Here is a 13597-nt window from a genome sequence, read left to right as displayed (position 1 = left end):
AAATTTACACTTACATTGCAGTGTAGCTAAAATGTTTCTTCCAGCTCAGCCTATTGTGGATGCCATCAACGCCTGTCCCGACCTTCATTACCTGACCTTAACTGGCAACACGTTAGGTGTTGCCGCAGCCCAGGCCATAGCCAAGGCTTTGGAGCACCATCCAGAGTTCAAGGTCGCCAGATTCTCAGACATGTTCACAGGGAGAATGAAGACAGAAATACCACCTGCGTTGGTAAGCATTATCAATACTAATAAATAAAATTTAAGTGTCTGTAATTTCACAAGTTCAGTTCACAAGTATGAAGTGGTGAATGGCAAATAATTTAAGAGCTTCTCGAGCCAGTTCTGGATATTCGTGTTTTCGTCTAAAAACAAATTTCTACCTTTTTTTTTACTAATTCTTTGATTTTCTATTACACAAAGGGGGTCGCCTGTAATGTGGACTAATGTTCCTATTGCTAGCAATGTACCATGTCAGATCGACCTCCACGCGGTTCCCCCTGGAAACCATCGTGATACATTCCGGTGAATTTGTCACGTTGGGCTAACTGATTTGACCTCATGTTCATCTTATCATCCTCCACTGGTGCCCCGCCAGCGTAAACCGTTAGCGCAGGCGGATGCACCATTCCATTATCATTAAAAAAAAAAAAAAAGGGGGTCGCCAGAATATCTTGGTCTGTAAAGGGGGTTGCGAAATCAAAAAGATTGAAAAACACTGTTCTATTCTATTCTATCTATACAAACATATAATTAAAATTGGGGTTTCTGTTTGTAATATTGAAATAACTGATTTTTACTACATGCCTATGAATATAAATATGGTACATAAACCAAAATAACATTTTTTACAATTCTTGTTTGATAATCTCTGAAATGGCTGGACTGATTTTGACGGCTCTTTTATTACCAACATCAACAAAATTCAAAGAGCACAAAACTACATATTGAAGCAAACCTGTAATGCACCCTGGTTTATTCGTAACTCAGAGGCTCATCGCCACCTGGGTATCAACTCTGTCAAGGAGGAAATCTCTCAAATAATAAAAAAATATAAAATCAAGCTGGACAGACATCCAAATAAACTTGCTGTTCAACTGACATTGCCTGATTATATGGCACCTCTTAAGAGACGTAAAATACCAGACTTCAACTGTCTAGCATAAGCTGGAATATCTGAGGCTGGATTCTCAATGGAGAATCACCTCTCACAATATCAGATAGTCAACAAATCTGCTTATAGTCTGGATGACTGATTGCATGATATAAAAAACAAAAACTTATTAGCAGGTAGCTAATGTAATAAGGAGTAACTTAGGCTACTTTTATTTTAGAAAATAAACTTAAACTCCATGCGGACGAAATCGCGGGTACAGATAGTCATGTATACAGTGGTGAGGTGATAACCACCACGCACTAGATAAAGAATTTTGTACTCTATTCTATTGTATTTATGATACAATTTCAGAGTGCGCTGGGTGACGGCATGATCTCAGCTGGGGCTCGACTGTCAGTCCTTGACTTGAGCGACAATGCCTTTGGACCCATCGGTGTTGAAGGTCTCGTCAAGTTACTACAGAGTGATGTCTGCGATCAACTACAAGTATGTGTAACTGATCATATATTTATCCATACATATATATATATATATATATGTATGTCATACATTTATTCATTCATAAATATACATTTCTTGATACATAAATGTACATTAATAGTGATACATTTGTCCATACATAAATAAAATAGTCATACATTTATCCATATCAAATCAATTCAAAATATCTTTGTTCATGATATCAAATATCAAATAATATCAAATCTACCGTCAGTTCGGAATGATTTCGAGATGAGAAGATCTGACAAGAAACTCAGCTCGTATTCTTTTCTAATGAGCTTGTCCATATTTACAAAGTATCTATCTACTTGTATCAGTTATCTAGTACCTGTAGCACAAGCTTTAGCTAGCCTAACTTGGGTGTAGATGGCGCTGTGTGAATTGTCCTGAGATTATTATTATTATTTTTCTTTTTTTTTTCTCTTCTTTTATACATTTAAAAGAAGGTAATACTCACCTACACGGGCCTTAGCCAAGTGTGGGAGAGGTTGTGCTGGGTGAAGATATTGTTGAGGAGGTTAAGAATTTAGCTTAACTTGGGTCTAGATGGCGCTGTGTGAATTGTCCTGAGATTGTTTTTATTATAATTTTCAGGAGTTACGACTAAACAACAACGGTCTCGGCATCACTGGAGCACGGCTCCTAGCCAAAGCACTGTCAACGAATCCCAGGAAACTGAAAGTCTTCATCGCAGGTCGAAACAGATTGGAAAATGAGGGCTCTACGGCTTTAGCCAAAGTGTTTCAGGTATAGAAGTGTAATATATAAACATTCACGTATATATATATGTTTGGGAAACTACTCTGCTACCAAAATGTTAGGGAAGCGTCAGTCATTTACCTTTATGGTTCTGCGGATTTCTTCAGGGTCTCGAAGGTATCTTCGCTAGCTTTCCAACTTCACAGTAGGTTAACACAGTTCTAATTTATTTTAATTCACAACACAATGCGCGCGCGCGTCAAGGCCGCTGTACGGTCCGTTTGTTACTAGTTAGGGAGGGGAAGGGAACGCGCGGGAACAGAAAACTAACGGACTCTAATATAATATAATATCTGTGCTTACGCTGATACAGGGTAGATTTTGAACAATGTGTGTAAGTATGTATTTAATTGGACCCATGCGATGGACCGACCAAATCAAAGCAGCAATATGCGGTCCACTCCACGAGTGTACCAGAATGGTAGACAGTAGAGACAAATGGCGAGCTGTCGTGCGCCGGATGACATCAGCTTCACATCCCACTACGTAATGACCACGACCGTTCTGACAAGAACGAAGCGAATGAGAGATGGCGGGGCACCAGTAGGGGATGACAAGATGAGCATGAGGTCGGGTCAGTTAGCCCATCGCGATAAATTCACCAGGAATTTATCACGATGGTTTCCAGGGGGAACCGCGTGGAGGTCAACCTGACATGGTACATTGCTAGTAATGAGGTCATGAGTCCACATTACTTACAATCCCCTTTCCCCCTCGTTTATAATATTACGAAGTAATAGTTCGAACCCATTCGGACCAACTCGTCAGGCGGGAGTTGGCCTTCAGCCGCTCCATAAGTCCTTCCTTTGTTTGGAGTACCATCTGCACTCGCCCCCTATCGTCCGGTGAAGCTGTAAAGGCCAGCTGCGGCCAACAGCATTAGAGTAGAGGAGGATGTATTTAATTATAGGAGACAACAGAATATCAGCGCTGCAGACTTATCTGTAGCTTCATGCTGAGTTGGTTGCCTGTCAACACTCGGCACCCTTCCATTAGTACCCCTCCAGATAACATAGATTTAAGTTCAGTGTAAAGTCAGTCCACGTTACGACTGTTTAATTTATTTTGTATAAAAATTTACAATAAGATACCAAAGGATATGTTGGAATTACCCTTAAATAAATTCAAAACATCTGTTAAATCATATTTACTGAGCAAAGCCTATTACTCACTAAACGATTACTTGAATGACGAGCGTGCATGGCAATAGTTGTTCATGCACGGGATTTTCATTTAATGTTAGACATAGACACCTATATAAATATAAATTGTAATTAATATGGCTTTTAAAAAAAAAAGTAATTCAATTGAGTTTCTTGCCAGTTCTTCTCAATTGGATCTATATACCGAACTGGACGGTAGGGAAAAAATAAAATTATAATGTAAAAACTTGACGTTCATAAGCGGCTAAAATGTCCTACATGAATAAATGATTTTTGAATTTGAATATATAATATAAATTTAGGTGTATATAATTGTCTGTCAGTGCGTACAACACCAGAGCCCAATTATGTATACTTAATTGGTATTTTGAATTTCGAACGGATATATTTGTTTCAGCAAATGGGCACTTTGGAGGAAGTGGCCATGCCCCAGAATGGTATATACCATATTGGTATATCCGCTCTATCTGAAGCGTTCAAACTCAATCCAAATTTGTCGTGCCTTAATTTGAACGATAACACAATAGGCGCTAAAGGAGCTCAGGCCATAGCTGACGCGTTACCCAGGTATGTACCATTTATTTATATTACTAGCTGCAGCCGTGACTTCGTCCGTGTGATCTATTCAAAAGTGCTTGTAATGAGTTTATTTGAATGAAGATTATTTCTGTTTTTTTTTTATAATAATAATAATATTTATTGCAGTTATAGGTTGTGTTACATAATTAAGTTGTACATAAGAGTCAATCATTTTAACATACAAGTGTAATTGTGCCATCTGAACTAGTATAAAATTATACTGTATCTCAGATTATTGTTTAAAAAGAATATGGTGAAATAAATACAAGTGTTCTTTTTCGTTATTATATTGGTAACTAGCTGTACCTGCGACTTCGTCCGCGTGGAATTTAACTTTATTTTTCTAAAATAAAAGTAGCCTAAGTTACTCCTTATTACATCAGCTACCTGCCAATAAAAGTCCCGTCAAAATCGGTCCAGCCATTTCAGAGATTAGCCGGAACAAACAGAGAGACAGACAATAATTGTAAAAAATGTTATTTTGGTGTATGTACCGTATTTATTCATATGCATGTAGTAAAAAAAGGTTATTTCAATATTACAAACAGACACTCCAATTTTATTTATGTGTATAGATAGTCTGTTTAGCCCGGAGACAAAAGACATTGGACAAAATCTACTAATTATTAGTAGAGAATTTTGGTAGAAATAACATCTATTCAAAGGAGCAACACACAACTTTCTCGCTCGTTCTTCTTGTGAATAGTCTGTATTCCGAATGAGTGGTAGAATAAAAAAACCTAACTATTCAAAAGTGCTTGTACTGAGTTTATTAGAATAAAGTATATTTCTATTTAAAAAAATATGCCGAAATAAATACAATAAGTTCTTTTTTGTTATTATATTGCTATTTTTTTTTATTTTCAGATTAAAAAATTTAAAGTCAATCAACTTTGGCGATTGTTTGTTGAAGAGTAAAGGTGCCAGAGCGCTAGCGAAGGGTTTCAAAATGAACTCTACATTGTTAGAGGTAAGAACAGGGGCGTAGCTACCGCCGTATCTGCCTTATCAATTATACGGGGCCCCCGGCCACGGGAGCCCCCAATGTGCGTAAGCAAAACTTTCGTGCATGCGATGCTGCTCCAATGAGTCAGTCTTAAGGAGCTGACTGAATATTTCCGCTAGTCCCTGGATGTCATGTCTTTTAAGTCGGGGGGCCGTTCAAGTATTACGTAAGCACTATAGGGGGGCGGGGGGTCTTTTCTTTGCTTATTTTGGATGACATGGGGGTGGGGGAGTCTGTATGATGATTACGTCATCGGTCGTAATTTACTTTTTTACACAAATGACAACCCTCACATTGTCTTTGCTAAAAAAACAATACATTAATTGAGAGATGTTTACGTAAGCATGGGTGGAGGGGGTAAGAGCTTTGCTTACTTTTGCTGACAACGGGGGATGGGGGGTAAATAATTGTGATAAATCTGCTTACGTAATACTTGAACAGCCCCCGGGAGAATCTGTCTAATATCTGTTAAATCATATTTACTGAGCAAGGCCTATTACTCACTAAACGATTACTTGAATGACGAGCGTGCATGGCAATAGTTTTCATGTTCGGGATTTTTATTTAATATTAGACATAGACACCTATATAAATGTACATTGTAAATAAACTGGCTTTAAAAAAAAGTGATTCAATTGAGTTTCTTGCCAGTTCTTCTCAATTGGATCTATATACCGAACTGGACGGTAGGGAAAAAAAATTATAATGTAAAAACTTAACGTTCATAAGCGGCTAAAATGTCCTACATGAATAAATGATTTTTGAATTTGAATCTTAAACTCCCCGATCCTTGCAGTTGTGCGGCCAGTTCATTTCCGTGTCTATTTATATTCTTTCTTTCTTTCTTTCTTTCTTTCTTTCTTTCAATTTAGTCTAGACTGCTAGCTTCTACTGTAGGGATGTATTTCTTGTTTAAGTTTGTGTCCATATACATAAGCTTGTTACTTATGTATTGTGGAATGCAAGCAAAGAACTGACAAGAAACTCAGCTCGTATTCTTTTCAAATAAATATAGTACATGTTTAAAGCAATCTTTACATCTAATATATATCTCGTGTCACAGACTCCAGGATTACGTGAGCAGCCGTTTCTTCGGCTTCAATGCAGGGCATGCATCTATAATATAATTATCATTTCAAGTACACAGAACTGTGGCATTTACTGGCAGCTTCCGCTACCAAGCAACAAAATGTTGGAACAACATCCCGCCAACATTTAGGCATCTGACTACCGTACACAGTTTTAAAAAACATCACAAAGAATACTTATTAGATAAACAAATTTTAGGCATTCCACAGAAATTTTTTGGCTAGCGGTTGTAATCTCACGAAATGTTTTCTAAAAATTAGTTTTATTTTTCTCTATGTTACTCTTATTAATATTTTATTTTTTTTATTTTGTTGATCCTTACCACTCATTTAAAATTATATCAAATTATACTCTGAACTATTTACATTATTTTTATTATATACACACAATCACTAATAATATTGCTCCTTTTTATTTTATATTTATTTTAATTATTATTTTCACGTACCCTCAAATGGGTTGAAGCTGAAAATCAGTGTTTTGTTCCCTGAACAATGTTCCACGCTGAGCTTCGATCTGTTTGTATTGCTACAGATCACACATAATAACACAGTTTTATAAATCTTATGTTGTATTATGTATTTTTATATTCTTATGAACTTGTTATGTGTGTGACTAGTAACAAACAAATAAACGATATATCTATCTATCTATCTAAATGTGTAAGAGGTATAATTTCTCTTTTGCAGTCTCTAGATCTGAGCCACAACGAGATAGGCCGTGAAGCTGTGATGGAGCTGATAGAGGCAATCACACCATCTAAGGACAGCACGGATAGGCTGGCCAGGGTTGTACTTGCTGGTAATGTACTCTGAATAGATAATATCAATACTAAACTTAAAGACAAACTTAACCCAAGTATCGTTTAGAAAAAGTCAATAGCTCTTTTATGGGAATAGGTATAAAACTTACATAAGATACCAAAGGATATTTATTTATTTATGTCACACTAAGGTCGGATTTCACCAATCGTAGCATAAACACGTTCAAGGAAACGGAGTTCAGCGTGAACTCGAAAAAAAGAACGACGTTGATCTCGTTTTACTTTAAATGGAATTCACCAACATTATACAGATCGCGTTTACCAAAATGAAGTTTAGATTTTCATTCGTTCACAGTGTTACACGCTCATAAAATAATATTTAATGTAATGGGTAATTTAAATAAAATGATTCTAAGAAATATTTATAATTCAATCATGTGATAATTAGGATAAGTTTTTTAATTTTTAATTTAATAAGTACCGTCGACTACAAAGTATAATACAACAACCTTTATCTATAAACTAGTAAAAAAATATTTTATTGAGGATTTTTTTTATATTACTGGCAATTTTCTTTTTATTCCCGATATTGTATTGTCAAAAATTTGATTGATGACTGTTTGACAACTGACAGCTGCTTTAAATACGTTTAAAGAGTTAACTGTAGGAAATCAGACGTTCAGAATTTATAAACGTGTTTAGCGAAATTTGTAGTGGTGAAATGCAAAATGAAGGTTTGAACATATTTAAACGTTTTAATGGTGTTCAGTACGAACTAAACGTGATCAGTTTCTTTGGGTCAAATTAACGCGAGCGAAGCCGCGGGCAATAGCTAGTTTACCTATAATGATCTAGTGCAGTTCAGGTCTTTAGTACAGCACTAAATACGAAATAGAAATAATCTTTATTCAAATAAACTCATTACAAGCACTTTTGAATAGTCATATTTTGATTCTACCACTCATTCGGAATGCAGATTCATCACAAGAAGAACGAGCGAGAAACTTGTGTGTTGCTCTTTTTAATAGATGTTTTTTTTATATAAATAATTACAGTATAACAAGTAAGAGGCATGCGATAATCAACATAGAAGTCGCTACGCACTCATTATTAATGTAATCAGATAATATTGTCAGTGCTATAGATTTAAAGTTTTTCTATAAAAACATTATTGTCGTTAACGAATTCTTCAATTTTATAGTAAGCTTTTTTTGCAAAGGAACTGTTTTATATGACATTTAAATCTTTTTTCAGGCAGATTTATTGTTATATATACCTGGTTTCTGGTATTTTGTTGTAAAATCTTACGCAATTGCCATAAAACGAATTACTAACGACGAAACGAAACGAAAAAATATTAAACCCTGTAATTTGACTGCCTTTTCTCCCCTGACAGGTAACAGCTTGGGTGGTGCGGCGAATAAGAAGACGATGCGAGACAGACTGGGGTCCTGCGCGGAACTCAGCGACGGGGACGACAGTGATGGTAAACTTCATCATCATCACCATCACCATCGTTATCATAATTTCTCAATTTAAAATATATACTACTTGTCTTGACGGCCTCAGTGGTCTAGCGGTTTAGCATATCGCTTTACTTTCGATGGTCGCGGGTTCGATTCCTCGCACTGTGCAAACATTTGTATGAGTATGATTGTTTGTATCAGTCTGGGTGTTTTCTATGTATAATATGTATGTATCTACAAACAGAAAATGTATTTATGTATATATCAGTTGTCTAGTACCCATAACACAAGCTCTGCTTACCGTGGGATTAGATGGCGCTGTGTTAATTGTCCAGGGTTATTTATTTATTTATTTACTCACTTCTCCAGACGCGGCGGATTCTGGAGAAGATGATGAAGAAGATGAATCAGATGAGAACTCCGAGGACAGTGCCACTGAAGACGCGCAGCATTCCACTCTGGACAGCTCGATAGCGGATATTGTTAAAGATATAACTCTGGACACTTCCGGTTGGTTTTTTTTTTTTTGTATATGATAATGGAATGGTGCACCCGCCTGCGCTAACGGGTTACGCTGGCGGGGCACCAGTGGAGGATGATAAGATAAACATGAAGTCAGGTCAGTTAGCCCAGTTTCCAGGGAGAACCACGTGGAGGTCGACCTAACATGGTACATTGCTAGCAATAGGAGTTACTAGTTCCCATTGCTAACAATCCCCTTCCCCCCAAGGTTTTTTTTTATTATGATGGTCCAAATGGTGCACCTCCCTGTTAATTGTATACGCTGGCGGGGCGCCAGTGGAGGAAGATAAGATGAGCATGAGGTCAGGTCAGAGCACACCGTGGGTATACATCAGAGCACATACATACATGCGAAAACTTTTTATGATTAAATTTTATATTTAAATAGTAAATCAAATTATGTACTTTAATATAATATAACAAATCGCAGTGGGAGCCTAAGAATTAAAATAAATCTAAATATGTATAAAGAAAAAACTGTGACACAAATAAAAGGAAAAAAACATGATAAATGTCTCGCTTCAGGTGTAGAAGAAGTGGAGACGGATGTGGGAAGGTTTCTCCAGGAGCCGACAGTAGCAAACCTGGACAGGCTCGGGTCCAACGCGGCTGAAGTTATTGATGCTCATTTACAGGTAGAATTATATTTTAAAGTATACCATAATTAGTAAAAATCATGGGATCTTACCACCTTTTATTTTTATTGTACGCGTGGAATTTCGTGGAATATCTAAAATAAAAGTAGCCTAAGTTATTCCTTATTACATCAGCTACCTGCCAATAAAAGTCCCGTCAAAATCGGTCCAGCCGTTTCAGAGATGAGCCGGAATAAACAGACAGACAGGTAGACATACAAAAATTGTAAAAAATATTATTTTGGTGTATGTACCGTATTTATATTCATATGCATGTAGTAAAAAACGGTTATTTCAATATTACAAACAGACACTCCAATTTTATTTATATGTATGTATAGATAATAATATCTCAGGACAATGAGCACAGCGCCATCTAGTGCCAAGCTAAGCAGAGCTTGCGTTATGGGTACTAGATAACTGATACATATACATTTTTTTTTGTAAATACATACATGTTATACATAGAAAACACCCAGACCGATACAAACAATCATACTCATGAATACAAATGTTTGTGCCGTGCGAGGAATCGAACCCGCGACCATCGTAAAGCGGTGTGCTAGACCGCTAGACCACCGAGGTCGTCGAATATCGTATCGTAAGCTTTTGACAATAGCCCAAAATCACTAATAAAAAAATTATTAAAAAGACTCGGCTTTTATTACATATATATATCGCAATAAATTACTATTAAGTGTAAAAAATAAATGATTATTATAAAAAAAATTACAAAAAGTTATTCCCGTACCGGGAATCGAACCCGAGCCTCCTGGGTGAAAGCCAGGTATCCTAGCCACTAGACCATACGGGAGATGGTGAGATGAGTCGAAATTTACACCCACTATTTACAAGACAAGCATTCAGTTTTATTTTTTATATGTTTAAATTATTTTTTCCTTTAAACTACGCTTACATTCAGTCGCTTCCCCTGCTACTCGCGCTGCCGGAAATATTGGCGGGCGACAACTGAGCGAGAGAACTGAATGTAAAAACACGCTGCCACTCGCGCTGCCAGTCCTTTGACTCGCGCACGAAAAACCGACAATCGAGGGAGCGCCGGGCAGCGCGAGTGGCAGCGCCAATGGCATGGGAAGTGTTTCCACTCTCGCGCTGTTCACTTCCCTGCCCACTCGGGCCGAGTGTAAATTGGGCATAAAGTTTAAAGCGCAATGAATTTTAAGTTTTTTCTACAAAAACATTATTATCGTTTATAAATCAACTCTTAAAAATGTGTTGTACAGTCCATCAGGGAGCCGTCAGAGCTGATCCAGGCGTACGTGGAGGCGACGTTCAGCGTGGCCGGACTGCGTGGCATACTGGCGCAACAGATGTTCCCGCGGCTCATGGCGAGAGCTGGAGAACAGCACGCGGCTGCCTGGCTGCTTGCTAACTGTATGCTTCGAGCACTTGGACTTATTAAGGTACAATAATAATGTTAGAACTATTTATTTCAATTAAGGATAGATGAATTTATAGATGATAGCAATATCTAGCAAGAATAATTTTATTTGCGGACAACGTTATAATTTGTTGTTCATACTGCTTTCTTGATATATGATAGCGTAGCGACTTTTGTATTGATTGCAAAAACAATCTAAAACTCAATTACAAGTACTTTTGAATAGTCATATTTTGATTCTACCACTCATTCGGAATGCAGACTCATCACAAGAACAATGAGCAAGAAACTTGTGTGTTGCTCTCTTGAATAGATTTAGTTAGATAGTTAGTTGTAAAATAGTCTCAGTAGAGTTCACATCAATATTGTACAAACAATCCGATATTTTAAAAAGATATTAAAAGAAGGTAGTTTGTGTTTACAAATATTGTAAATAGCGCCATCTAGTGTTTATAGACCGACCTACTACACTGACTTTGGTCTATAAATACTGAGGGCGGTAGTTGAATAATCCTCTTTCGTTGCGTGAGCCGCAGCATTCAGTCGACGAGCGCAGAGCGTGCCGGTTGTGTTTTGGATACTAAAGTGAATTGTATTAGCAATGGGTTTATCCTGGACTTAGTTGGGCCTGGGGGGAAGCTGCAAGTAGTGAAGGTGAGTGTTAATGCATTCTAAAAGGGCCTTTTAAACCTACACCCGTGTCACAAGTCACGGGCGCTACTTGGGGTTTCCCTTGCGGTAGCCGGCTTCAAAGTCTAAATCGTCGTCATTTATTAGTGCTTCTTATAGCCCAAGAGCCCACGACGGCCAGACATACGTCATTTTAGTAAACGTGAAAGTTCTTGTATGTGTGTCCCCAACACTGGTAAGAAAGATCCCCAAACATGAAACCTGGATCGTGGTTCCTTTGGCAGGTAACAGATAACAAAGGTGTAAAAAATTTCATTATCAAATTCGTTATTTTAAAAAACTCCATATTTTCATATATTGTTCGTAGCATTATTATAACTTGCGCTGCTCATTGCCAGACACGTAGTGTGGTTCCAACCCCCCGCCGGACCCCCCTAAACTATACTATTTTATAAATAAACTTACCTCATTTTAATAAAGCTGAACTTTATATATATTATTGAGAGAACTATTAAACTGAGTTTCCTAAATTGCCACAGTTTTCTTGGTTCTTCATCCTACCAGACTCATTGGAACCCTATATTGGGTAACCTGCCAAAGGAACCACGATCCAGGTTTCATGTTTGGGGATCGTTCTTACCTGTGTTGGGGACACACATACAAGAACTTTCACGTTTACTAATATGACGTATGTCTGGCAGTCGTGGGCTCTTGCTCTATTACAATAAGAAGAGGCATGCGATAATCAACATAGAAACCGCTACGCACTTATTCCTGTATAAGGAATGACTGTTTGATTATTTTGTTTCAGTCTGAAAGTAAAGATTACAAGATCCGCTGGCTCCTCCCCGGCTGCTTCATCGCGCTCGCTGACGTCATCAATGAGCCATTCTTCCCCGCGGCGCTGCGGGACACCCTCAAGTTCTTCATCAGCAGTAAACTGCCGACCCTCCCCCCGGACACGCGGGACGTCGTGGAGAAACACAAGATGCTGTATATGTGATGTAATTAAACTGCTTCAAATCACAAATACTTGTTTTAATGGAAACTGGACGGTGGTTCTTTGTTAGAGCGATGGATCTAAACTTGTGTGTTGCTCTTTTGAATAGATGTTTTTTTATATAAATAACTAGCTGTCCCGGCAAACGTTGTTTTGCCTTAAAATAAAAAAAAATTAGGGGTGGACTATCCCTAACATTTAGGGGGATGAAAAATAGATCTTGGCCGATTCTCAGACCTATTCAATACACTCACAAAATTTCATGAGAATCGGTCAAGCCGTTTCGGAGGAGTATGGGAACGAAAACTGTGACACGAGAATTTTATATATAAGATTACAGTATAACAAGTAAGAGGCATGCGATAGTCAACATAGAAATCGCTACGCGCTCATTAGTGTAATCAGATAATATTGTCAGCCCTATGGATTTTAAGTTTTTCTACAAAAACATTATTATCGTTTATATGCTTTTTACAAAGGAAGTAGTACCCCATTACACGATGTCGCTTCTTTTTAGTCGCTTGGGGTAAAGTATTTGTACTAATTGAGCAGCCAGTTGATTTAGGTGGTTACATAGTCGCTTTTTATATCTTTCTTTACAATCGAGGATCTCCTCCTTTACTGTCAGTACGGCAAGTTCCTTGTAAATTTCGTTGCTGGTGATGTGCCAAGGGACACCTGATACTGCCATAAAAATAAAAAGTATATGCCATAAACATAAAAGATTTCCATATGTCTTAATATATTTATTAAATTAATTAGATATAAAATATTCCTACATATATACGAATAAAATAATATTTACAATTGAGTATTTAATTGTCTCTCTGTCTACCTCGTAAGACAAGTAAGCGTGATAATTTTGAAGCCATGAAACAATTCTATACTTTAAATTAATTCACGCATATACATTGAACTGTTTCTTTTGACAAGTTGAAATTATGTAATGTAACTTTTAAACGATA

General features: G+C 37.3%; 1 protein-coding gene and 1 non-coding gene across 2 annotated transcripts; one reads left to right on the top strand and one right to left on the bottom strand.

Moving 5' to 3' along the window:
- On the top strand, nucleotides 1–12965 carry LOC131842750 (ran GTPase-activating protein 1). The gene is made up of 11 exons (XM_059191314.1): nucleotides 1–232; nucleotides 1469–1603; nucleotides 2213–2365; nucleotides 3938–4107; nucleotides 4987–5089; nucleotides 6904–7015; nucleotides 8374–8463; nucleotides 8813–8953; nucleotides 9491–9600; nucleotides 10845–11024; nucleotides 12444–12965. The coding sequence occupies exons 1-11, from the start codon at nucleotides 32–34 to the stop codon at nucleotides 12633–12635; spliced, it is 1587 nt and encodes a 528-aa protein (XP_059047297.1). The 5' UTR covers nucleotides 1–31; the 3' UTR covers nucleotides 12636–12965.
- On the bottom strand, nucleotides 10343–10414 carry Trnae-uuc (transfer RNA glutamic acid (anticodon UUC)). The gene has a single exon. It is a non-coding gene; the product is annotated as a tRNA-Glu (tRNA).
- Nucleotides 12966–13597: the final 632 nt, after the last annotated feature.

Source organism: Achroia grisella, unplaced genomic scaffold (assembly GCF_030625045.1).
Source record: "Achroia grisella isolate CSIRO2021 unplaced genomic scaffold, CSIRO_AGI_Agris_v1 utg2471, whole genome shotgun sequence".
Taxonomy (NCBI): Eukaryota; Metazoa; Arthropoda; class Insecta; order Lepidoptera; family Pyralidae; genus Achroia; species Achroia grisella.
This window is presented reverse-complemented; position numbering and strand designations above follow the sequence as displayed.

Coding starts and splice junctions, on each gene's coding strand:
- LOC131842750 (XM_059191314.1), top strand. CDS start 32: ATGTTTCTTCCAGCTCAGCCTATTGTGGATGCCATCAACGCCTGTCCC. Junction 2,366..3,937: donor CTTTAGCCAAAGTGTTTCAG/GTATAGAAGTGT, acceptor TATTTGTTTCAG/CAAATGGGCACTTTGGAGGA. Junction 4,108..4,986: donor ATAGCTGACGCGTTACCCAG/GTATGTACCATT, acceptor TTTTATTTTCAG/ATTAAAAAATTTAAAGTCAA.